Source organism: Ctenopharyngodon idella, chromosome 7 (assembly GCF_019924925.1).
Source record: "Ctenopharyngodon idella isolate HZGC_01 chromosome 7, HZGC01, whole genome shotgun sequence".
Taxonomy (NCBI): domain Eukaryota; kingdom Metazoa; phylum Chordata; class Actinopteri; order Cypriniformes; family Xenocyprididae; genus Ctenopharyngodon; species Ctenopharyngodon idella.
In genome coordinates this window covers 23,028,746-23,056,402 of record NC_067226.1, presented here as the reverse complement: position 1 = coordinate 23,056,402, position 27,657 = coordinate 23,028,746, and the positions used below count along the sequence as shown (strand labels likewise).

Below are 27,657 nucleotides of genomic sequence, written 5' to 3'. Positions count from 1 at the left end.
AAAATAGAATTTATATATATATATATATTTTATTTCTTGCCTGAACTTAATCCAGAAATGAAAAATTTTATGCAGTATTTACTTCACCACAGAATCATTTTTATCAGTGTATATTAAATTGAAACTGCTCAATATTTTACTGCGAACAAGAAAAATCATTCAACCTACTTTATCTAAGGCAAGATACTAGTATTATGATTGAAAAATGGCCAAATGGTTCAAAGAACATTGTTTTATCAATGGTTTATGATTAAATTGGTTATTCATAGTTATTAAATGCAACAATGTTTGATTCACTTGTTTTGTTGTGCTTTCATATAACACGTCCCAGAATGATCATGTGGTTTCAGTGATCCAATCATCACCAAACATTTTAGACCTACAGGATGTATTTACACATGTATTTAGCCCTGACAACTTGTGATCTGATCACAAAAAAAGATGTTCATGCCAAGTATAAACGTGATCTAAATTGGATCAGATTCTGAGTTGAGCCATGATGACATGCTCATTAAGTCTAATCTCTTCAGCATTCCACAGATATGCTGTCAGAGCGATGTGCCATTCCCATCCATCCACACACACACACACACACACACACACTCACTTATTGTATTAAAATGTATGTATTTTTAAATGATAATATTCAAATGTATTTTTAAATTACAATACTAATAATTATGTCATAATTTCTTCATTTTCAAACGTTAAACCGTCAAGCTTTTATTTTGCCTAAAAACTGCAGGGAGCTCTTCCCTGGATCATGAGCTGGGTGTGTGTTAATGAACACAGTGCTGCCCTTCCTTCTAAAACACACTGTGCATATTTAATTAAATCATAGCCTTTGCACTATCACACTAAACCATATTGCAATTGCACTTTTATTTAATTTAATTATTCAGCCCTAGCCTATACTCAACTCCAGACACATGCCTCTTTCAGAATATGAAACTTCAAGATTTTCTGCAAACTTCAAAAAACTGATATCGAAAGTGCTCAGTATGTACTTCTTCAATGGAAATCTGAGATTCTGATCTAGGAAGCATTTGGAATGCCTCAGAATGGACATGTTGCAACACTGTTTGAGAACAGGAGCTTGGCCCAGAATAGCACAATTTACCACACTCAACAGAACACAAAGATACACAAAGAGAAACACAAAGTTTGTTTGTGAACAACAGAAAAGAAATCAACTGGACCTCTGCAGGAAATAAGCAAAGAGAAAAGTTTTTTTTTTTTATGTTGAATATGGGTTCTAATGGGCACTCAAACAAGCATAGGTTTGTATCTTCCCGGCATGTGCTTTTAAAACTTGATATTTGACTGCCCTTTTACCATTATAAATTGCTGACTCTTGCTAATTTGGACAAACTGCAGAGCACAAAGCTGCCCACCCTCTCTTCTGCTGCCACACCAGTAGTGGTTTGGCATGAGTTCCAAACAGCTCTCTGCTGATTTACATACACATACTCACTCACTCACAAAGGAATTAGCTGGCAGGGCTAAAAATTCTGTTTTACTTCAGGTTTTAAAAGCTCTTTTGAGGCATTAAGGCCTTGATTCATTGGGCTGGCGTCTGTCACATTCCCTGTCCATTTGTAGTAGACTAACCTGCAGCAGTGGAGTTTCTGAAGGAGATCTGATTCATTCAGCTCTATGTCTGTTTTAGGAACTATAACATATACTGTAACACTCTCTTCCTCAATTTTTTTGTCCCAACTCTTATTAAAAGACAAAGCTCTTTTCATTATAATTGCAGTTTATATGTCCAAAAATGTATGAAAAAGAGATGAAAAAATGAAAAAAGATTTTTCTTTTTCAAACATTCCATTGTGTAAAAGCATACAGGCATAAAAGCATACTTTTGTGTGTGTGTGTGGTAGTGCTGAAATGAACGACTGTTTGGAGCAAAACAGAAAATCACTGTTCTGTGTGCAAGGGATTCCCTGTGTTCCTACTTCCTACATATCAGCAAAAACAAACCAAAACAGCAAAGACGTGATAAACACAGATGACTGAGGGCAACATCAACAACAAAGAGCCTTTTTGTTGGGGATGCACCAACGAAGACTGAGTATGAGCACCGATTTTCTTTCTGGTACTTGCCAAAACCGATACCTGCAAATACAATGCAGTGAGACTAATGATTTCAGGACATTTCTTTATGATTATGAGCAACTGTAACTCAAAAGACTTAAAAGTCAATTTTATATTCTTGTCAAAGCACAAACAAATTTCACAGTGTTAAATAACCTCCACTACCAAACCAAGGGCATTAAAAAAAAAAAAAAACATCTAATCATTTTTTTATCTGTCTGTCACAAAGTTCTCAAAAAGCTTGATCAAATTTAACAGTACAAATGCTTATAACACAACATTGTGTAACGATAACAACCAAGAGTGTAATAAATTTAAATATGACTAGTGTTTAATCAAGTGGAGCGACACTGTAATTGTAGGAGTGTTCATATAGGAATTAAGCTATATAAGCTAAGGATGTTTCTCAGAGCTGTTGTACAGTATGTTTCTGATAATTTTGCGAGAATGAAAAGTATAAAAGTCATACGCAGCACGTTTGAGCTTCCGCTAAAGGTTTGTTCTTGCGCGTCATTCAGTTTCCATTTAGCTTCTGTTTTTGTTCGCTGATCAATGTTTATATGTGAGTAAAAGCCTAAATTAAATCTATTCATCATATAAAGTGATCGAGTCTCTTCAGAAAATTTGAACTAAACCACTCAATTCATATGGATTAGTTTTTCGATCTCTTTATTAACTTTTTGAAACGTCAAAGTTTCAATTGCGTAGCTGTCAATGGAGGGACAGAAAGCTCTCAGATTTCATCAAAAAAGATCTTCATTTGCCTTCCGAAGATGAACGAAAGTCTTACAGGTTTGTAACGACACGAGGGTGAGTAATTAATGACATCATTTTCATTTTTGGACTAACCCTTTAAGGAACAGAAGCATCTTGGCATGCTCAGCTATAAGCCTGTTCTGCTTTCATTCAGAATGTCACTCTGAGCTGAACAATCTTTTACTTTCCACAATACTGCATGGGGCTGAAAGATATGTTTGTGTCATTTGAGCCAGAGCTTGAAATCGCAGATTACTGCCCAACACTTGAAGGGTTTGTCTGAACGACGCACAATGGTCTCTCCAAGGTATGCTCCCAGCTGTGTGGTAGCAGCTGTTGGAGCACTGCTCTCAGATGTAGAATCTGCAATTTCTTCAAAAACACTGCCCAGACTGGTACCTGTCTGGTCACTGTGAGACATTTTGACAGCTGGTTCCCCATGCTCCTCAGGTGTGGCTGTCATTCCAACAGGTATTTTTTGCAGCTCCAGCATCAACATTTCTTTGACCTCCCTGGCAGTGCCTGTATTGGAGATGAATCAATCTTTATACCTGGAGAGAAAAAAAAAAAAAAAAAAAAAAAAAAAAAACATGATATAAGCATTCGTTCTGTGCAGTAAGAAAAAAAATGAATAAATAATAATTACTCTTACATTTTAGAATTTCAATAGATCATTAATAGATTTAATTTATCTTTATATATATATATATATTATTATTATGAGCAAATTAAACCTAATATATATATAAACAAATAATAATTACCTAGGATCGAGTAAAGTTGTGATGCAGTAACGCTTCTGCAAAGTAGCAAGCAAAGTACTCTTCATCGTTCTGTTCCCATGGTCCCCATCCATTTGTTTCAATAACAGTCTGTGTAGCGCATTGACAGCAGGAAATACATCTGAGACTGAAGCATCTGAAGAACTCACTCGACGAGTCATTTCTTCAAAGGGATCCAAGATAATTTGCATCATCTCCATAAGATTCCACTGGTTTGCAGTTAGAGTGGCAGGGAGCTCATTTTCAGACACATATACTCCAATGGCCCGTTTCTGCTCAATCAGAGACCAAGCAGTATCTGAATACTCAGGAACTGAGAGTATGCCAGGTTGGGATGTTTAAAGTGGCCGATTATTTTGTGCTCGACTCCCAGAGCCACCGCAATGCTGCGCTGTGATAGCAGACCCTCTGAGATAGCCAGCTGCAGTGTTTCGCCACACACAAAAGACTACGAACTCTAGCATCCTACATGCCCTTTATCATGTTTTTTGCCATTGTCATTGTCATATGAGCGCAGTATCGGGCCCGCTACCGATACCAGTATACTTTAAACCATCTACAAATATTAATCCACAAATAAAATATTTAGGTTACTACTGCATCTGTCAGCAGTGATTGACTTTATTATTATTTTCAAAGCTTTCAATGCGCTATTATTATAAAAAAGAACTTTATGAACATTTATTTAGCTCTTACAAGTTACCTTATGGTAAGATCTGCAGAACCTTGAAACCAGAATGAAAAAAAAAAATCGTTTATGCTTAATACTAACTGAAATGAAAAATAATTAATTTATAAATTCCTGCACAGGAAAGTATTGTTTCCAAACAAAGGACAAAAGATATGTATATTGGTATCAGCACTGGATATCAGCCAAAAGAATTAAAAAAAAAAATTAATACAAAAATTCGGCATATCGGATATTGGCAAAAATCCAATATCATTCATGCCTAATTTACACTGGCAGTATAAATCTGAATTTAATTCTAATCAAAGCATTAGTAGCATGACTGCATGCAACTTTTTACCTGTGCACGGCTGAAGCAATTCATGGTCCAATGCGAGTTACTTTAACAGCATCTTTTTTCCTGCACAGATCCTCAGGTTGTAAATTTTCTGCTGTCTGTCTAAATGTGAATGAGCTGTTCACCCTTCCCCCCACTACAGCTGCCATGACAACCTTCAGCTGAACTGCACGCACACACACTAAACACACACCTCACACGCATGAAGAGATCATACATTCAGTAACAACAATAACCATTAGTGCCATCGTCAAAAAGCATATTACATGCAAATAATAATTTGCTCAAGACAATACGCTCTGGAACTTACAAATAGTAGTGGGCGATATACCAGTAGATGCGATAAACTGAAAGAAATTTGCCAACCGGTAGAGATTTTGGATTACCGTCTCTATTGGGTTATGCTCAAGTGACGTTACTGTGCTGCACTGTCATGAAAGCTTATCATTTGAATGCCTTTTTAAGCCTTGCAGTTCAAGCGCAATAAGCAGCGAAGGACAACTCATTTTGTTATATGCTCGCGCTGTCTGAGAGATGGTTTCTGAGCACACACACCTGAAACTCGCGCACATAAAGCTGCAGCTCAGACAGAGCGTGAGTACTGAACTTAGTTTTTGGCACCTTATTAGGCTTAAAAGGTCAAATACACACACTTATGTGTCAAAATCCCCATAAAACATATTTGGTTATGTCTTAAGTGAATGTAAACAGTTAAGAAAGAAAATACGTAAATCAGTATATTAGATCTGTGCATTCAGTCTTAAAGTGACAGCAGAGTATACCAGAGATGATAATTTCTCACTGCTCATGACTGAATCACTTTTGTAACTTTAATAATAATAAATTTATGTTTAATTTACACAGTGAAGACTATGCAGTGTTTTTTGTACATTTGATTACTTTATACAATTTATGTTGTATTTATTCATTAATTATTCTACTGGTTGACTGATTTTTTTTATTTTTTATTTTTTTATGGCCGATGCCGATGCTGATATCTTAGAGAGGAGGGTGGCTGATGGCCGATATATAGCTTATATAATAATTTATATTTATTTTAATTAATATTTAAAAAATTTGAAATCATTTGAAAATTAATTAAATCTGCAAAACAAACACTTTAGATTCAACTTCTTTATTATGTAATCATATTACAGTACTTCAAAAATAAAGAAAATGTATGAATAAAAAGGAAGTAAGTTTGTGCACACTGGGAATCATATTTTTTCATATAAAGACAATTTTGGCCTATCGTTTCTAATTAGTTTATTTGTTCTTATTTTATCACTGACTGTTTAATTGTCTTCAGTAAGCTTAAGTTATTATTATTTCTACTTTTTTTTTTTACTTATGTTAGTTATATAAATATACTGTGATTTATACTGTTATCGTGAAATGTCCCTTCACAAACTCAAAAAATTAAAAACCACACACACTCTACATAAAAAATATAGAATACATATGCATATAATTAAAAGATTAATTAAGGTAGTTAAAACAGACCATAATTAACAGTGACATGATTTCTTTATGTGTGCTGAAACGGAATGTAACTGCACACTAACAAACATGTCCTAACATGAATTAACCTACAGCCAGAAACCACTCACTCAAAGCCATTCTGGCTGTTTTAACCTAGCCCAGTTTTATGAAAGAAATATGTTTGCCTAAAGCCTTCAAGGAATGTTAACCTTAAACCTTAAAATTGCACAAAAAAGTCATACACTGACATATTTTTCTAATATGTATTTGCTATGAAATGGCTAAAAAGATGATTTTTCAAATCAAATAAAAGTCATTGTTACCAAATAGATTCTAAATAGGGCTACACAATTAATCAAATTTCTAATCGTGATTACAGTTACAGATGTCACAATTACATAATCGTTCAAAGGCACACACAAAAAAGACCACTTACATTATTCTGCGTGCTTAAGATGTGTTGTTTTTTTCTTTCTACAGGTTATCTTAAGGGTTTTTCAATTGTTTTTAGTGTACCATTATAATACCATGCATATTTTTACTTTTTTATTTGAAGAAGAAACCAAACCAATGTATAGTTGACATTTGAAGCTTAATGCTATAGAAAAGCAATAAAAGCTTGTTTATTTTCATATAAAAATATGGCATGCAGTTGCTTCAAACAATGGTATAAGCCATTCAAAACATTATTCAATGTAAATTGTGATAATCGCCATTAATAATCGCAATTACAATTTCAAGGGAAATATTCGACAATTATGATTTTTGTCATAATCGTGCAGCCCGAATTCTAAAACAATTTAATTTAACACTTCATTTTAGGGTCTTTTAACTAGTTGCTTATTAGCATGCATATTACTAGAATATTGGCTGTTTATTAATAATTAATAAGCACATATTAATGCCTTATTCTGCATGAGTTATTTCAACATTCTTAAACCTACCCAATACCTAAACTTAACAACTAACTTACTAACTATTAATAAGCAGTAAATTAGGAGTTTATTGTAGGAAAAGTTGTAGTTAATAGTGAATACATGTTCCCTATACTAAAGTGTTACCCAATTTAACATAAGAAATAAAAAGTAACAATGTAGTTATTCATAATAACCAAGGCATGATTTCACACTGAAACACAAGGAAGATTAATAGTAAAATCAAAAGCACAGTATTCACAAAACTCTTTAGTTTTATAAGTGTCCTATTCCCAAAAGCGATCACTTTATTAGCTCAAATATGCACCTGTGCAGACTTTTAGAGACTATTTTGCACAAAATCTCAAAATACATCAGAAGAGAAACTGTCTCAACCTGACTAGGCACATTGCTGAACTTCTATTACTAAACCCTGAACTAATTCAGAAAATAAAACTATGCATTTTGTCCTTTGTTGTAGGGTACAATATGTGCTTCTATTAGCCAAGCGTCCGTTTTATGATTGTGTGTGTGTGTGTGTGTCCAGAATTTTACATTTCTGCAAAGATTTTCCTTTCAGTGCCTCATTAATTGCAGATATTCAATATTGTCTAGATCTACTATAAATGTAATTTAGTAAGGTCAATTTAGTTAGGTTCTTCTGAAGGAGATCAATGTACTGTGACCTGCAGGAAACGAGCAATTTTAGCTGAAATATTTATGAATATGATTCTTGGTTCACATCTGAACCAGGGCTGATCACACTATGTTCTTTATGATGTGGATTTTGGTGACAACTGGTGCCACTAGTTGAAAAGTTACAAAGCAGCTGACAAGTTACCAGAAGCCCTAAACACTTCAGTGATTATGAGACGAAGACACCACTGATAGTGGATTGATGACAGAAATAGATGGGTCTTAAACGCACGCACACTCGCACACATTCACAGGGCACAAATCATATTTCACAGAGCTGAACCAAATGTTCTTTCCTTTGAAATCATTTGCATGAACCATTTGTGTGTAGAGCTGGTGCAGACTTTTAAAAGAAGCTATAGTCTATCAGGCTTACATCATTCTGCAATATCAAATCAAGCTCTATGAGGACACATTTTCATATACCCCATTTACCCAGAATTTCCAGCAATCATCAGAGTAGCATTAGTAAAAAAACAGGGTAACACAGGGTAATGCTAGTAAATGCTAGTGGGAGATAGGTCCCATTACATCCAGTGAAGTTGAGGCACTCTCATTCATTAAAACGGTCCATAATATTGTGAGGCTTGCTGCTTTCCTCTGCTCCATTTCCACAACCTGTGCTAAAGTAATGGCAACATAATCTAATAAGGGCTCCTGGTATGCTCAGGCACTATTAGTGGGTGTGGAATAGGGTCATGAGGGGTTTCAGTACCACAGGCGGGCTCCAGCACACTGCTGATGTCATTTGCAGGGCGACACAAACCACCATGAAGAGCCTCAGGCTGAAATGCATAAACTAGCACACATTCCACACCTCTTGCAACCGTTAAAGCCATGCTAAGCTCACAGAGACATACTAATAGGTTGAACAACAAGGCTGAGTACACAATCTTTATGGTATGAAGTAGAAAGTTACAGTTTAGTCCAAAAAGAAATAAAAACTCATGTAAATAGTAGTGGATGCACTAGTTTTGAAATTATCAAAACAGCAAATAAAAAAGTAATTGAATGATAAACAAAGGAGGATCCTTTTGAAGCTGTTTTGTCTGACATCAATCCGCTTGTTAAGTCGTGACGTAAGGAATGCCGTTGCTGGGTCCAAGCCCCGGCTCGTCTCACTTGAGAATGGCATCTCCACGGCCGTTTATGAGTGCTATTTATTCATATTAAACATTTAACATTTTAAAGTTAAACATTTAAAATACTTACAGTCTACACAACAGTCTCTGTGCTCACAGCGTCACAGACATTAATATTTTAACGATTTATAAAAGATGAATCACTGTCTGGCCATCTGGGATTTTGGTATGGCGATAAAGGTTATGATTATAATTTTTTGGAAGTATTACACCACATCGTGTGTGTATATTAGCACCATTTGTTGTTTTCTTGTGGTATGAGACCAGGAAGAACCCGGAAGCGCTGCAGCGTGACGTCGGACTTAACAACCGAATAGGTTAAACTGAACTAAAAAAATCATGCTAATAAGTTGTTTATAAGTCCTGTGTTATAAGGGGGTAAACACATTACTAGTAACTTGAGTTACATAATCAGATTACTTTTCAAGTAACCAGTAAAGTAACGCATTACTTTTCAATTTACAACAAAATATCTAAGTTACTTTTTCAAATAAGTTACTTTTTCACATTTATTGACCGACTCTCCTGTCCCCATGTTGAGAAAAATAAAGCGTAGAGGCGTTGTGCGCTGTGTAAACACGATAGTTATTGTAGTTCTAGACTAAGGCCGTGTGTCCACCAAAGCATTTTATCCAGCAGCTAACGTACTTTTCCAATTGTTTCCAATGGGAGCACAGCGTTTTTTAAATGGCAGGAGTGTAACGAGGCACTGAGCATCTTTTTCACGCTCAAGCGCTGAGAGCTCTGCGTTTTTTACCGGTCGCCTTGAGTTGAAGAATGTTCAACTTTGAGTAAAATGCTGTGCTCATCACTGTCACTTTTAAGCCAGCCGTCCAATCAGAGTGAAGGAGGGGCGGGACAAATACAACACCGACCAACTGTCAAAACATTCTTGCTGTACAATGACATTAACAAGCAGAGAACGGAACAAAATGGATGAGAAATTAATATTGCTGGTCTCCAAACATACATAGCAAGTACTCTACATTGTGTCGACATTTTAAGTCTGAAACAAATTACCTGCAAAATCAGTTATAAGTAACAGTGCCACGGATATTCTGTATCATATCAACAAAGCGTCTCAAATGAAAAAAAAAAAAAACGTTGCGCTGCCGAAGCGCTCTCAAGTGCTCACAGATAGGCAATTTAAGCAGAGCGCCTAGCGTTTTTAGCTGGCTAAAAACGCTTTGGTGGACACACGGCCTAAATGTGAACATGCATTTACTCATCTCATTTGCACGAAAAGATTGAGTATTCCTCAAAATAAATAAAAACAGTGAAATGCAATCTCAGAATTTTATGCAAACCTGTAATAATTAACTATATTAAATTACATAAATACACTTTATGTATTTAATCTCACTTTATTAACCAATGTCTTTGCTGCTGACCTTCAATGATCTAATTCAACCATACTAATAAGGAAAAATTACTTTAGAATAGATTTAGAATTTCTTCTCCTGTATCCTATTCTTCTTTAATCCAGAACGCATTACTTTTCATAAAAAGTAACTAACGCAATTAGTTACTTTTTTATGGAGTAATGCAATCTTGTAATGCATTACTTTTAAAAGTAACTTTCCCCAACACTGGTTATAAGGGGTTTAGTTTACTCACAGAGACGAAGAAACTACAAATCATTGAAAGTCTTTGTTGCTGTTGTTTTTTTTAAATATCTCATGGATGAACTCATGCCTCAATTGGACTCATTTATTTAATAATACACTGTCATTTGCAATAAAACTTCCCGGTGGACATCGCCATCTTTGATTCTGTTGCTACAGTTACCTGATTTTGAATTCATTCATACAGATATGTATTCAAGCAGCTGCTTTAATCTGCTGAATGAATACGAAATCCATCAATTCTAAACTCGGATACTATTTTGAGTGGACAGTATATGAACTGGGATGAAGAAACAAAAGCATTAAATGCTTTGAAATCTGCAGTGATGCTGCATACTTCATAACAGCTCATGAGTATCGCAAGCATTGTTGAGAACACAAACTCATTTGGAAGGTACATAACACGTTTTTTTGACACTGGTGACCGTAAGCACTCTTCTCTGAATTCTGTATTGCAGCTATGCAATTTCAGATACACACTTCTCCATCCCGCCAGCCTGAACAGATGGACTAACCTCCTCTCGCTGGAGGACCCCTGGGCTGACTATGTAGTGCCTGAGGAAAAACCTCCTCATGCATTCTGTCCAGGGCCAAAAACAGGATGAAAGGTACAGTACTATGTACAGCTCTACAAGAGGGCTCAGGAGGAAAAGTGCACACTGGTTTGAGTGGGAGTGAGCTAAGGTCACCATGTTCGTGTTGAGTACACTCTGGTGGAGCTGTGATAGAGGTGAGGAGAGGGTACATATCTATTTTAGAGAAACACAGCTGAGGTTGGACTGTTTTGGAACTGCAGTGACTGAGTAAGAGAACTGTCATTAGGTGAAAGTGTCAACGCAGAAAAGGCTGCTCGCTCTGAAATCTTTCTTTTCTCTCCTTCTCTGCCCGTGGATCTCTGACAGAAAGACTTCCGCATGCCTGTCGCTTTAGCCCTCGCATCTTGGCAGCAGCGGAAGAGTGTTACAAACTTCCAACACCTCCACCACATGAAAATGCTGTGACACTACACTATGAGAAAATGTCCTGCCACTGACTGCTAGGTAAATGGAGACCTCCAGTAATATACCTACCCACCTGAAGCCTCTGAGCAATGTGTTTACAAGTCAAACATTCTGTTGGCATATACCTGAGCAACTGTCATCCATAGGCTCTTCCTCTACAACTGTTAGTATAAAACACATGCCATACGTCAAAAAGATCACAATACAAAGAGTAGTCATAACTAGGGATGTCCCGATGTGAATTTTTGACTGTATGATAAAAAATATTTTCAAGACAGATTTATTCACACATATATTAAGACACCAAAAGTAAAAAAAAATATAATGAATGAATATATAAAGGGTCCTATTACGCTTTTTCAGCTTTAGTTAGTGTGTAATGTTGCTGTTTGAGCATAAAAAAAAATGTCTGCAAGGTTACAAAGCTTAAAATCCACTCCAAAGAGAGATATTCACTAGCTTTAGTAGCGTGTTGTTGCCATGTCGAAGATACGCTGTTTTTTCCACCCTGGTACCAAAACCCCTTTGTTTGGCTTTCCTAAGGCGGCCGAACTTAGAAAACAGTGGTTAAAATGTATTATTTTATCTGTGTGCTGCACATTTTACGAAGGACAGCTTCCAGAACCTACGAGAGTACAATGCCGGCTGTGCAAAAAAGCTTCTCCTGAAAGAAAGAGCAATTCCCATTTTGTCAGTACAATCAGTTGTTTATGGATCATGACCTGTAAGTATTTATTATTTGTTGTTGTGTTTTCTATTAACAGTTCCAATTAAAAGTTTTATGTTGTTGTTACGATGTAAACAAAGGGCAAACTGTTTGGCTCTGCTAGCCTGCTCACTAACATTACAGTGTTGATGTAGTGTTTAGCTATGGGGCTCTCGCTTTTGTAAGACTGTTCACCGATTCTTAGGAACTTACCACTCTGAAACGTCTGTGCTAGCAAAGGTTCTGCATGATCCTCTTATTCATAAACATTTACAGGGTTTGAATCTGGGTTAAACTGGTATGGCAAAATTGACACCATCATTAATATTTATACCCGAGCAGATGAAACTCGTGGTTATGGTAACGGGAGTGACATTTCTAGAACACGCTCTAAGCGGTTCGCCAATCACAACACACAGGGCCAGCTAACCAATCAGACCATATTATGTATTTCAGAAGGAGGGGCTTCATCAAAACAGGAACTAAATGGAGCATTTGAGCCATATTGGGAAGACTGAGAGGAGCTGCAATAATGTAAAATAAGTGAAAAAAGAATGCATTTTTTGAACAATCAAGCATGAAAACCTAGTCTAGTAGACCCCAAAACAAAATCAAGAATTTAAAAGGGCATAATAGGACTCCTTTAAAAATGGTCCTCTCTAGAGTCAATTTCTCTAGCGAAGTAACAAGTTTGTGGACTTTTCTGAGGTGAATAGCATTACGTGACATGTTGTTCACAAGTCGTTTTATTCCTGCAGTTAAAATAAATACAATTACATTAGGCATGATACATTTCAGTAAAGTTGCATCTTTCGACATACTTTCTGATGTTCATTCATGTTTATTTCATGCTATAACTAGTAGTAAAGCGGCAAGGAGATCATCTGTTCACGTGCGCTCTGTTTTGCAGCTTGAACAGATATGCAGCTACAGCGATTAAAACATAATTTTGCCACGAGATTGTGTTGGTAATTGAGGTGTAAAACTTGCGAAGGAACATTTCAAATGAGTTAAGCTCAAAAGACAACATAAAGAGATGAATATCCGTATATAGGCTAAATAATGTCTTTTCAACACATTGAAAACAGTCAGTTTAAAATAAATAATATTACAATAGTTAGGCAACGCTGACATTCAACATAGGAATTGTTAGATATTTTATCTGTTAAGGGACATGGGAATAAAAACTGGGTCGGTTTTATTTCCTTTCAAGTCTCAGAGTAGTCGCCACCTCTGAAAAGTCAATCCGACACTGACACCAGTTGTATTTTGTACTTCGTTACTTTCCCATTTTGCTTGTAAGCTCTTCTCTGAACAAAGTTTCTTTCATTTAATGAGTGATTTCTCAGATGGTTGCCTTTTTGAATAACTCCAGTTAGAATGTCACGGGTTGCCATCTCTTAATTACGGTAGTTATGACATGAACGCAGCATAAGCTCATTGTTTTGATTTGGTGGGAACTGTAAAAGGTGGCTGCTGTTTGTTTGCGGTGCTCTGTGACTGACAGCATGAAACACGCTTATGACGTATGATGTCTGCGAGAACAGGGTACATGAGGGTATGTAAAAACATGGACAGGCAGGTAGGACATCATATTATTTCATTTGGACCGAATATAATGATTGGATGAACATTTTATAGTCCTACGCCTTCCACGCCTTTTATTTATAAAAATACATTTAGACTGTTTAACATAGTGATTGCTATCAGGATATGAGGAAACTTTCAAGTCAACCAGTATAACAAAAAACATTTCTGTAGAGAATCACCTATTGCACCTTTAAAGCTATAAGCTGCCAGAACTAACACACCTCCCAACGCACATGCTCTTTATTTATGGAAGTGGCATAATCATGCAAAAATGAATGACGTGACACTGACATTTACCATAAAAAAGGGTAAAAATGTTGAAAAGAGAATCTAACTTCATACTGATAGTCAGAATACATGGCAAACTAACCAAGGATTGTACTGGTAATGGTTTGCAAGGGGTTTAAGATAGAAAAAAAATATTTATAACATCCTCTTCTCTACAGTAAAAAGTGGTTTGATTACATATATTAAAGATGCAGAATAAAAAGTTGATAGCACAACTGTATTTGTGTAGGTGAGTGAGAGTCACTCTACAGGTGTCTAAACATTGAGCTATGTCGTGTCGAACTTAAGGTTCAGTTGCTAAAAATGACTCAGCTATCCAGCAGGGATCAGCTACCGAGATGGTGGTTCCCCCCTCGCTGTGTGCAGTGCCCGCGCCTCCGTTCAAGAGTCAAATGTCACATGCTATCCGTCTTTAACTGCAGCATAAAACCAACAGACAATGGTCTCATGCTGAGTTTAGATGGACTTCACAGGGAGAAGTAAAAAACTATGTTGTCTACTTTCCAGACAGCCTTTTCTAACCTTATCAAAAGTGGAATACTCTAAAAAAAATAATAATAATAATACAGTCCTGACCTAAGTAAAGAGAGATGTGAAAAGTAAACAAGGCACCATCTTATATTGTCCTTTCATGGTACACTGTTGTTAGGGAATGCTTAAAAACACTGATCATTGAAAACACAAAGTAAGAGCTGTGCCTGATACTCCTGAAACAATCTGATTTGTTTGTACTGAAGCACACTTTTAAATTGCAAGCAACTGCTGAACAGGTAAGACATTTCAGTGGCTCAATATGTAGCTAGCTAATTTGCAATGTGTGATCTGACGTGATCTATACATCAATATTGTAAAGATTTACATTTTCATTTGGTCAAAACAAAAGCGGCAGATGTTACTTCTTCAGATCACATTTTTCTTTGGATATATGTCAAGTAGGACGTACTTCATATTGTCATGTAGATATACAATGCCAGATCTTCTCTGATGTGGTGATCACAGATTCATCCGCACAGAGGAGCAGTGCTGAAGCATAACCCATGTTTAAAAAAAAAAAAAAAAAACTCTAAAAACATATTGCAAGTAACTGCAATTTTAGGTTTCAAACCAAGATGGAGATAAAGAGGCTAAAGTGCTGTAATGCAGCTTTAAAATAATAATTATTATATATATTAAAATGTAATTTATTACTGTGTTAGCAAAGCTTAATTTTCAGCAACCATTACTCCAGTCTTCAGTGTCACATGATCCTTCAGAAACCAGTCTAATAATAATCTTACCCTAAACTTTCAAATGTATATATCTGTACCATAAACAGCTGATAGAGTATTTCTGTAATTTACTGGTATTAGCCGATATTTCATTCTATCAGTATTTCCCATTTTTACATTTAGATTACCTGAACCGCAATCTAATGCTTACTTAGAAAAAAAAAAAAAAGTGTAATAACTGTTAAATGTTATATTTAAATCTTAAAATAAATATCCATTTTTCATTCCATACATTATATTGTTGGGATGCCCAAATTTAATTGTAGCATTTAATACAGTTGATCTTAGATTTTAGGGTTTTATTTTTGATATATATAAACAAAATAGTATCGAATTTTAATATTGGCCATTTATCAGTTATTGGTCACTCAAACATTATGGGCTTATTGGTATTGGACAGAATTTTAATATCAGTGCATGCCTAGATATGGCAATACGATGCAGTTGCAACATCCAATTTATTTTCTCAGTTTGTCTAAAATGATTATAGCAAATATCCTATGTGTGAATTGATTGCTAGGAATATTAATCATTATAAAGTCTGACAATTGCACAAAGATAGTGAATAAAATTATTCTGGATTTTAAAACGTATTCTCTTGGTTTGTGCAGTCAGTCATGTCATTTTTAGATCTCAAGTCAATAGAAACAGGGGGGTTTGCACTGCAGTACAAGAACCATCACCATTTAGGTGGAAATGGGCTAAAAAGAAAGAGCAAAAACAAAGTCTAAAGGTACAACAAGCTTAAATATTGCGATTCGTCCCATTGAGTCAAACCCAAGGAACGTGGAAGTGTCTTTCCCACTGTCCGTCTGTCTCTGTACCTCTTTCTTTGTCAGTCAGTCACTTTCTGAACACATAAAGGCTCTATTAACATTAGGAGTGGGTGAAAAAAGGTAGTACACAACATTACATAAAAGCTCCTTGCCTGGTCAGGATCATTTAAAACCAAGGACACCCGACTAAAAGCTTCATCTCTCTACAGCTTAGAGCGAATAGCAGATAATAGATCTGTCTGATTGAGCACTGCTCTGTCAGAAGCTACAAAAGAAATCATCAGCGCTAAACTGTTCACTCAAATTCAGCTTCTCTATCTTATCAAGCTGGCCCAGAATCCCTTCTTAGGGTATTACAGTTAGAAAAGGAAAAAAAAAAGAAAAAAATCCACACACTAGGATTTGTTAATGCTGTGAACATGTTAAAGATATTGTCAATAGACAAAACAAAACCATAAACAAGAGAAAAGCCAAGCTGTGGCAGCTGAATAAACATTATCTGAATAATGATGCAGCGCTTACAATACGAGACTGTATTTTCCCAAGCAACAAAAACACTAAAACTAAAGTATAGGAGTCGAATGATATGTTGAATAAAAGAATGAGAAATAACTGTGCTATGCAATGTGTTATCTCACCTATAGGCTATATAAGACTGAACAACATATTGTATATTAGAAAAAAAAACACTATTTCTCATACAGTCTTATAGGGATAAATTTCTTAAAGCGCTGCAGATAATAACACGGTCCTGACCTAATCTAAAACCCACCACCCTAAACCCCTTAACACCATAGCTGAACATTTAGGACTTCTGGAGCTCCCATTACTTAGATTTCCCTTATCAAGCTGACACATTGTGCAATAATCTCATTAAACATTTAAGTGCAACTCCTTCCTAAGGCACTCCCAGCCCTCGCCTTTCCTTCTTTTAACCAGTGAGAGGAAACTGATGTTTCACAGGGGCCACGCTAAAAGCTGATAGGAGGAAAAAAAAGTAAGTGAGTTATCGGAGAAGCCCGGGCTCCTTTATGAGAGCAATCAATTCATATCAGATCCCCACACTTATAAAACCCCAGTCTGGCTACTGAATTACTTCAGTGAGGACATGTTTGTTGGGAGTAGGAGGCTGTTGTATGGTTATGACTGGGAGGGGAGTTGTCAGAGCATTTGAGTCGTGGGATCCCTTACAGCTGGATCTGCTGCAGTGCTATGCCTGATGTTTGCAAAAGCCATTACAAGCCAGAAGTTCAATGCTCATTATTTTGGATGAAAACATTGATAGCCATTCATAGGGTATGTGCAATAATGTTGCTCTTCGTGTGTTTTGGTACACCAAAGTACAGCAGAGTGCTATGTGTCAGAAAATTAGATCCACTGCAGTGACAGTAACAACAAAATGATAATGATAGCAATTGCCTTGATGAGGAACAACAAATGGGACATGACGGCAAGTGTGTCTGGTGAACTGAATGCACGGAGGAGCCACACTGAGAGGGATTGTTTCCAAACAGTCAGGGGCCCCAACCTGTCATATGCTGCCTCATGTCCAAAATGATCATCAAGCAGTAAAAACGAGCATGCAAAATTCCTAAACCCGTTACGTGTTACGTTGGCTCTTTCAAGCTGTCAGTATTGTGCAATATCTACATTTTGTACGAAAGAACATGCGCGCAATAACACGTCCATTAAAACTCACGAACTGTTGCGAATATATAAACAGTTTGTTGACTTGAAAATTTAGGTTTTATATTGCGTTTCTTTGGACAAATAAGCCATGCAACCAACTCTGTCATAATAACAACTACCTTTACTTCCTACTTTTTACCAATACAGACCGGCTACCACCCATTTGTCCATGGGCAGATCTCATATTATAGAGCATTACCAAACCATAGGACTACTGTTCATTCCAGGTACACGTTTACACTCAAATCTCAAGGTTTTCTCACTTCAAATAGTCCATAAGCCCGATCGCTCTTGAGTGGCATGGGATTTCTACTTACATTTAACCACTCTGTCCGTCGTGGATAACTTCGGATCATCATTCGGTTTGTTTTCAGACATTTCCAGTCAAATATGTGTCGATTCTCTCTGAAACTGTTTTTGAAAACGATCCGATGTACTTCCTTGCTCAACAACTCAACTCTTCCCCAAACGGGAGACGGCAGTGATATCGATCGCTTGTATCACTGGCCAAAAATACTTGCAACAGGGTGACAAATTTCAACGCTGTTACTGTAGCTCTGTCTGATTTACTGCAACACTGTATCAAGTTCTCAGCGAACACAACCAAGCCTTACTGCAGTAAAGGACACGCCCACTACTCTGACAGCGCCACTTATTGGTGGAGAGGACCCTCCCGCTCTGAAAATGCGCTTCCCCTATGGTCTGCTGAGATGTCACTCATAAGTGTCTGTGTAATTATTGTAATATTACAATTCTGAACTGGACTCTGAGGAGGGGACTATAATTACAGTGTTTCATTTAACATGTGTACGACTACTCAGCGGATATTTTTTTTTCCTCGTTAGCTTTACGTTTAATGTCCAGATAAGTGCATTGCATTAATACGCAATCTATCAGTGTATTGCATACGCACATTTTCAGACGTCCATCTCTTGTATTATCTTGATAAGTCATTCTGCTGTCACTGCAAATATAACCCGCCTATAAAACTGCATATACAGGGAGAAGGGTCCACAATACTGAACGAACGAGTTCAGATTTGAACAGATTTGCCCCACCACAAAATAAAGATGTGCGTGTATGTGTTTGTGTGTGTCAAAAAGAAAGCGACATATATTTTCATTAAACGTTAGGTTTTCTCTACTTAACAAAACAAGTTACAACAAATAATTTATCTTATCTTTAATTTTCAAAGGGCTAAATAAAATGTATGTAATAAAATGTAAATTTAAAATGTATATATAAATATATAAAATGATGCAGCAGCTATCATGTAAGTCAATGTTACGGATTTATAAACGCACTTCTGCTAAAAAACAATGGTATATGGTTGTTATTTTCAACCCAGAGGTTATCATTAATCTATCTCCTATAACTTGTCACATTCAAAATTTTTAGTAGACAGCTTGTTGACACAAACTTGCGTGCATGGTAGGTAGGTAGGTAGGTAGGTAAGTAGGTAGATAGACAGATAGACAGATAGACAGATAGATAGATAGATAGATAGATAGATAGATAGATAGATAGATAGATAGATAGAGATGCAGATCTCTCCGAAACCACTGTATAGGTAAATTATGGCCTATTACCTGCCTGACTTCAGGGTGAAAATTTGCAAGTGGCTTACATGGGTCTAGCATGATCACCTGCAGTTGCACACACTGTCATTCAGATATGAGGATGCTCTGAACGTTACCGTGGATCACAGCTGACCTGCACACACAGAGCTGTGAAAACACTGATAACAATGACACTATCACAGACTTGTCATCAAGGTCCCTAAAGCCATGGCCATCGTGTGTGTTTCAAACAGCAGTTGTTAAACATTTGCATGGTTATAAAGCCTCATGAAAAGAACACCACTTTGTTCCATAGGGAGGCAAAAAAAGAAAGGTAGGAATAAATAATTGTATACTGTATAGGCATAACCTATTCCTATACATTTTGCACCTGTTATCCCAGATATATGGCAGCTTTACTGCAGAAAAAGAAATGTTCTTCCCAGAAAAGGTCTCCATGGATACATTCCTAGCAACGCAAAATGCAAGAGTTAGTCCTCTAAAACCTTTTTTTCTTTTTCTATTTTCTTTAGCAGTCGTTGATTGTTAGTGTCAGGGACACAGAGACTGTGTAGAAACTGTGGACTCCAACTCAGCTTTATCTCAGCCAGTACTTTGGGAATTTCCCACTGGATCTTACATAGATAGTGGTTAAAAATGAGAGATAATTCATTTTGGGTAACCAGTGGCAGACAGTAAGGATTTTTACTTCATTACTGTAGCCTACTTCAAGTAGGCTATCTGTACTTTACTGGAGTATTTTTATTTTGAGAAACTTTTACTTTTACTTCACTACATTCCAAAGCATAATATCGTAATTTTAACCTCCACTACATTTCATAAAAACATATCGTTACTCATTATTGTGAATTGAAGAAATCGTCAAGTGCTCCGAGACGCAATAGCAGTGTGCGATTCTTGAACGAACGTATTTTCAATTAACCTGTTAAACCGGTTCGCAAATCGCACTAAATTATTCATTTGCGAATTGGACTGAGGGTGCTTCTCAATACTCAAAATTGATGTTTCCTCATTTCCTCGCTCCCACATCCTCCAGCCTGTGACCCGGAAACCGATCGAACTCAGCCATCTTGAAGGACATCTCAATTCTCTAATTGCACCACAAGGAGGTGAGGAACGAGTAGTAAGGAAGCTTCCTGAGGAGATATGTGCGAGGATACACAGGTGTATCCTTTGTGGAAGTCTTTCTCGTCGAGAAACCTGACGCACGTATACATTCTCTTTCCCCTTCATATTTGTCACAATAGTTTAAACGTGCTTTACTTTTGTGGTTTAAATAAACTTTACATCTCACATATTTCAAAGGGGCATCTTGCATTATTAATATTTATTATGATTTTTTTTAAATAACCAAACTTTCACAACATGAGGGCAGATGCCTTGAGTGCAGCTGAAGACGCTTTGAAGTGACATTTGAGTGATCAAGAACATTCCAATATACAAATAACATTTCCTTCGATTCCTCCGTCCTCGTTTTCTTTCCTTGCACCCAAATTCTATGAGGTGGGTGGAGCTGAGACGCGAGGAAAGAAAACGAGGACGCACAAATAAGAAATGAGAAGCACCCTGATATGATTGCAGCTGTTCTCGAGTCAACAACTCACTGATTCAATGATCCGTTCAGTATTGGTGCTTCTCAAACGAAAGGCTGCATATCCCGGCTGTCATCAAACGTCACTGAAGGCCATCTCAAACAGAAGGATCCTTGGAAGGCAGCCATGGGGTGCTTCTCATTTCTAATTTGTGCATTTCTCGCTTCCCTTCCTTGAGTCTTAGCTCCACCCCCTTAGGATGCGAGGGAAGGATACACCTGTGTGTTCTCGCTCATGACTCCTTAGGAAGCTTCCTCGCTCCTCATTCCTCGCCTCCTTGCGGTGCAATTAGAAAATTGAGATGTCCTTCAAGATGGCTGAGCTCAATCAGTTTCCAGGTCACGAGCTGGAGAACGGAAGAGCAAGGAAACGAGGAAGTTTGAGTATTGAGAAGCACCCTCTCGTTTCACGTCCTTCTTTCAGCCTGTTTTTAAGGACGCATCGGATGTATCCTTTGCGGCCTCAAATGACCCACAATCCTTTGCACAAATTTAAATTCAACAAAATAAACTGACGGAAAAGAGTCCGTAGCCTACTGAGCTCGTCTGTGTTCATTATGAAATGTAAACAAAAATAATGTTTTCGGACATGAAAATATAGATGTTATGTTTTGTTTTGCTGTAAATTAATCATTTAACACTAAACTGCCAATAATGTAAGCCACTGGGAGTCCTCAGACAGCTGTCATTCACTGTATTCACTGGCATTAATAGAACGCTTATAATCGTCTTATAATCAGGGTCATCTTATATTCGGAATCGGAACAATATGGTACTTGTTCCAGAGCAAATCGATTTGGCTAAGGGCAAAGTTTCGTAACTTTATATTTTTTAACTTAAATCCTGTACTAACCAGTGCTGCTTTTGCACTTTTGACTGGATTTTTTGCTTGTATATTTCCTATTGTACAAACTTCTTGTACTTTTAAAAAGGCTATTATTGTTAATGTAAATATTGTTGTTCAATAAAATTGTATTTTATATAAATAATATACCGTATTTGGTATTGAGAAAGGCTCTGTCAGTGATTGTGATTTCGACTTCAGTGAAAGTTACATTATTACGCCATTAGATGGTGGCAAAGACTGTCTTTATGAGTGAGTCAGTAGCAAAGACTAATATTGAAAGGGACTGAAACAAGGTTGCAAACAAGGACATTATTTTTACATTAATCAACACTTTATAAGACGCTACTGACAAATGCATTGACTAGCTGTCATGGGAAATCCCCTTAACTTTTAAAAGAGTATGTTCAAACTGATTTTTTATTATGAATATAAGATTAACCTGAAAGGGTTAGTTCATCCAAAAATAAAAAATTCTGTCATTAATTAGGCTACTCACCCTCATGTCGTTCCAAACCCATAAGACTTGCGTTCATCTTCGGAACACAAATGAAGATCTTTTTGATGAAATTTAAGAGCTTTCTGTTGTGTTCTGTTTCTGTAGACAGCTACACAACTGACACTTTGATGCTTCAAAAAGTTCGTAAAGAGATTGTAAAACTAATCCATATGAATTGGTTTAGTCCAAATTTTCTGAAGAGACTCAATCGCTTTATATGATGAACAGATTTAATTTAGGCTTTAGTTTTATTTACACATACAGTAAATATTGATCAGCGAACATAAACAGAGTACCTTCTTTGTATATTTGTTTAGTCATTTAAAAAAAAAAAACATTTTTAAAGAAAAAAAAATTCTGAATATTAGGAGGTTCTACACTAACCTGCAATTTTCGCTGATTTCAAAACACACCATGCTGGATATAACCTGCCATGGTGACACATTCTCGGATAAACTCCTGAGATCCAACAGCTAATGCCAGCGCATTGCCTTGCGACTTACGATGATTTGACAGCTGAGTGCGGGCATTTCACTCACATTGGATGCATCACCTTCACATTTGCATAGGCCGTATTTGAATTCATGATTGGTTGACGGCCAAATTAAAATTTTAAACAACACTAAAATAACGTTAACTGTTTAAAGGAAATTTTAAATAAGCTTTTGTGTTCAGAATGATTAAACTTGATTTCGTTTTCGTTGTGTTTATGTTCCTAAAGTCCCCCTGAAATCAAAATTTGCGTTTTTTAGCTTTTAGTATGAATATGTTAGCATTAAGGTCATGAATAAGCTGGTGTGTTCCAAAACAATGACAAAAATATAGATTAGAAGGAAACTGAGGTTTTACCAAGCTCATTGGCTCTGGCCGAGCTGTGATATAAACAAAATGTTATTGGCTATTTTAAAAAAGGGGGGGGAGCTGTTCGATATGCCCTGTCTTCCTGTTACAGTTGAAATTACATCAACACATTGAATAATGCTGCACGTTTCAAGGCACTTCAGTGGATCTTTAAACTTTCGTTTGCTTTCAGTTTTTGTTTTCATTCCTTAAACCGGTTCAGAGCCCTGTCACCAGTGTGGAAGTTTTTTGGATTCCGTTAAAATTACTTGTTAATCAGCTTAGTCTGCGGGACTTGCAGATCAACAGTGAGCGCAAAAGTGGTCAAAACCCATAGACCGTAAAAAAATATGGACATTGTGCCTGTGACATCACCTGTAGGTTTCTGAAGAGTATTTTTGAAGCTTAAAGTGGGTGGAGCCGGCTGTCGCCACCTTAGCAGCACGTCACCGCGTATTGTTTGTGCAAATGACAACACGCAAAATCAAAATGGGACTTCATACCTTTGTAATGAATTAGCGATCATGAGATGAATCCAATCCGTTGCACTTGGGTAAAATGTCCATTGAAAAACATCCAACAGCACTGTTTGTCCACAAAAGCGTTAAATCCATGAGATATTGATACATTGTCCATTGTTTGAATCACATTTCTTCTGAACGATCTGCTCTCCATCATCGTTCTTCAAGAAATTATGCAATCTGAGCACTGTTTATGTTGTAAAACTGTATACGATCATATACATTGGACTCTCACAAACAAATGAGCCTGCGTCCAAAGAATAATTTTTCAAAATAGTGCAGCAGGTTTAGTTATAATCCAAGCAGTGCTGTCGGAATTTGTCGGATTTGTCTTGAGAGGCATATTCTATGTTTATCGTCCGCATGTGTACACATGTGCACAGACGCACATCTGTCTCGACCATTAACCGCACAGCAAGCCATATTATTTGCTAATTGTATGAAAAAAAAAAAAAAAAAAACACGGCAGAGATGCCAAGTTCAGCGGCTGGAATTAGCTGAGGTAATGACAGCTCACTGACAGCAGCGGCAATCCACCTGTTACTCAAGTGGCTTAATTATGCAGAAGTTTAAGACTTAATATAATTTAAACGGATGAGTTATAAAAATAAAATAAAAAAATCACCCCCCTCACAGTTGTCATAAAAGGCAAAATTAGTTGTACCAAAACCACTTTTTGTACCAGGCTGTAATTTTTATTTTTATTTTTTCTGCTGTAAACTTGGGCATTTTAACATGGGGGAGATTTAACGTCAGGGAGATACACAGATTTCTCAGTTTCTAGCGGCCAGTCGATGAATTGCAGTTTAAGTCACTTCTGTGTTGGCTTCAAGAGAGACCGCGGGAGGTTGCCGCTTGGCAAAACCACCAACCTGTTCACCCACCTCCGTTATCTTTCAGATTTGGCCACAGAGAGTAAGTTGCCATTATTTTGCTAGTCCTGAAACGGGAAATGTTACATTAACCTGTTAACTAATGACGCCTTTCTGTGTTTTATTATATTTACATCCCTCTGGGCTCATTCGGATAAAAACTTATGGATTATCATATGTTTACTTAAAATATCTTTAGAGACCAAGAATGACACAAACACGAGAAGTGCTGTTCACTCAAAGTCAAAGTTTATTGAGCTCGCTGTAACTTATATAGGGCATTAGGCCAACTTAAAACAAAGGAAAGCTAAATTCATGTATGGTCTCATCATACATATCAAAGAAGCATTAAGGAGTGAATAACTCCTTATAGGCATGAATAGAACAGTGTAGCTCTTACAGGAAATAACAATACTTCTTAAAGGTGTACGTGACTACAACAGATTAAAAACAGGATAGAAGAACTTAAAAAACAGGATAAGAGATCAATAAGAAACGAAGCGAAACACATTTACACACACCATTGCCATTTTGGGTATTTTCAACTTTTTTTTTTTTTCAATTTATTATTTTTTTTTAACTTATTGCTCATACTCGTGCGCACACTCCATATTGACCAAATTAGTGATGTTTATTTAATTTGAATGTCACAATATTGTTTTTGTCAAAGGTTTAATATACACGGGCGAATCGTTTGTCATTTAGGAATAAGATCGCGTGAGTGTTGATATCGAGAACACAGTCTTTTAAAGATTAATCGTGCAGCTTTGTGCATCTCTCTCTCTCTCTCTCTCTGCATTGATATCTGACGTATATGAGTAGCGCGAGGGCTTTTAAGTGCATTCATTGCTATATTCATGAGGTGAGACATCTCTATTAAAGGATACGCTCCTCGCACTTCGCACACCCATCTGTTTTCAGAACCGAAACTTAGAAATTTTGCATGCTTCCGTTACTTTTCAAAAAATACTACCGGCTCTGGATAAGAACCGCTTCTCGGTTCCCAACACTACTTGTGGTGCTTTGCCGACTGTGCTCTGGCTGTGTTTTGAAGAAGGCATGGTTTTGGAGAGCGCTCTGAAGGGAGGGTGAGATCTTATGCTTTCTAAGCTAGCTTGCTATTGCTAGCTTCTCCGAAATTGCCTACCCTACCTTTAATTAACAGAAAAAAACTATGTGTGGAATGTTGGACACTTTATGCACTCAACTGTCGCAACTTTAATTACGTAAAAGCTGAGGGGAAGGGACTATCAGACGCCAATGTTGAATGACAAAATAACCTTATAAAATTCATACACTACACGGTTGCGTACATAGTGTATAAGTATATAGTGTATAGTGCGTCATTTGTGACAACTTTTGTCCTGTAGAGAATGGAAGAGAAGCTCTCGGGAGCATGAATAAACTTCAAATCCTTTTGATTTTCCCAGCAAAAACGTCTTGCTTAAAACGTAAATAAACATGCTGTTGCATTTTTAATATCTTTTGAGACTGTCATTTTGCAGTGTTTACTGACAATTATTAGCTGTTTGATCGGTTATAGGCTAATCAAGCAGTGTGTATGCTACTATCAGAGAATGAAAATGTAAATTCATTCTGACAGTAGATTTTGCTTACTGAAGAGCAGAAATAGAACTGTTTCCCTGGTAACCACTGTACACAAAGCAGTGCTGTGCTTTTAACGACTACTTTAGACAATATTTTGTCACCGGCATTCTCATTGCTTTCAAAATAAACATCCCACATGCTGTCAAATTAAAAGTCCTGCTTCCAACATATCGACCAAACAGAAAAACATATCAGCCAATGCTGATAATTAAAATATTTGATTAATTAAAATGTAAAAGGGTCAGTGACAAATATGGTGCGGCAAGATGAGAAATTCAAAAATCTTTTAAAAACCTGTTTTAAAAGCATGCATCAGGTACGTTAAAATGTATATAATGTATCTATGTTGATTTTATGTTAATAAAAATGACATTTGCATAATTTTTTACTAAAGTTAAGAATGAATGTACCTGAAAATGTCAAATGGTGTAACTGCCAAAGAATGAGAAATCTTAAATATTTTATCCACCTAGATGGCCTGTAAGCGTACTTATAGAAATATATACTTCAATTTAAAATATCAAATGAAAAATAATTTTATTAGTTATCTCTAAATGTAAATTTTAATGTGTTTTTGCAATATTTGGTGGGACATATGCTGAAAACACATCTGTTTTCTAAATAATCTTTGACAAATTATGTAACAATTGTTAAAAACCATGTTATCACACTAAACTAGATGATTATATTTTATTCCACATTAATGTTTCTGTATATAATTATATTTTTATGAAAAATACTGGTTACGCCAATTGACACAAACCAGTTACACCACCTGACCATGTTGCTTCTACAGCAAAAGGCCATTGTTTGTTGAACAAATTGACACTGAAAATCAAGCATGACAGTCAGCAAGTTAAGTGGTTTCAGTGATGAAAAACAACATCTGGCAAAAAGAAATAATCATAGTAATGAACAGTGAAATCATGTCTCCTATATTTTACAGTTAAAGGGTTAGTTCACCCAAAAATGAAAATTCTGTCATTAATTACTTACCCTCATGTCGTTCCACACCCGTAAGACCAACATTCATCTTCAGAACACAAATTAAGATATTTTTATCTCCCATAGAAAGCAACGAAATTACCCCTTTCAAGGTCCAGAAAGGTAATAAATACATCGTTAAAACAGTCGACGTGACTGCAATGGTTCAACCTTAATGTTATGAAGAGACGAGAATACTTTTTGTGTGCAAAAACAAAACAAAAATAACAACTTTATTAAACTATTTTGTCTCTTCCCTGTCATTCTCCTATGCTGTTGACGTGGTAAACACAGTGCAGCAACTCCAGGTTATTGGCCGGGTCCTGCGTCAGTATCACACGCATGTGCTGTGCTGATCACATGATCAGCTTTGGCCAATACTGAGCCGGCATTCGGACATAAACAAGGAAGCCTTTACTGTGCTTACTGCGTCACCTGCGTGAAGATGATGACAAGGAAGAAAAGAGATTGTTGAATAAAG

General features: G+C 36.6%; 1 protein-coding gene across 4 annotated transcripts in view; it reads right to left on the bottom strand.

Moving 5' to 3' along the window:
* The window catches only part of LOC127515598 (protein phosphatase 3 catalytic subunit alpha), a 110,553-nt gene extending 92,113 nt beyond the window's left edge, over positions 1–18,440 (bottom strand). For 2 of the 4 annotated variants that reach the window (XM_051899434.1, XM_051899433.1), the window contains exon 1: positions 18,155–18,439. In XM_051899434.1, the coding sequence (XP_051755394.1) occupies positions 18,155–18,215 (61 nt within the window). In that variant the 5' untranslated portion in view covers positions 18,216–18,439. Of the gene's footprint in view, positions 1–18,154 lie in introns of all 4 variants that reach the window. The other 2 variants (XM_051899432.1, XM_051899435.1) reach the window with 2 other exon arrangements.
* Between the last annotated feature and the right edge of the window lie 9,217 nt (positions 18,441–27,657).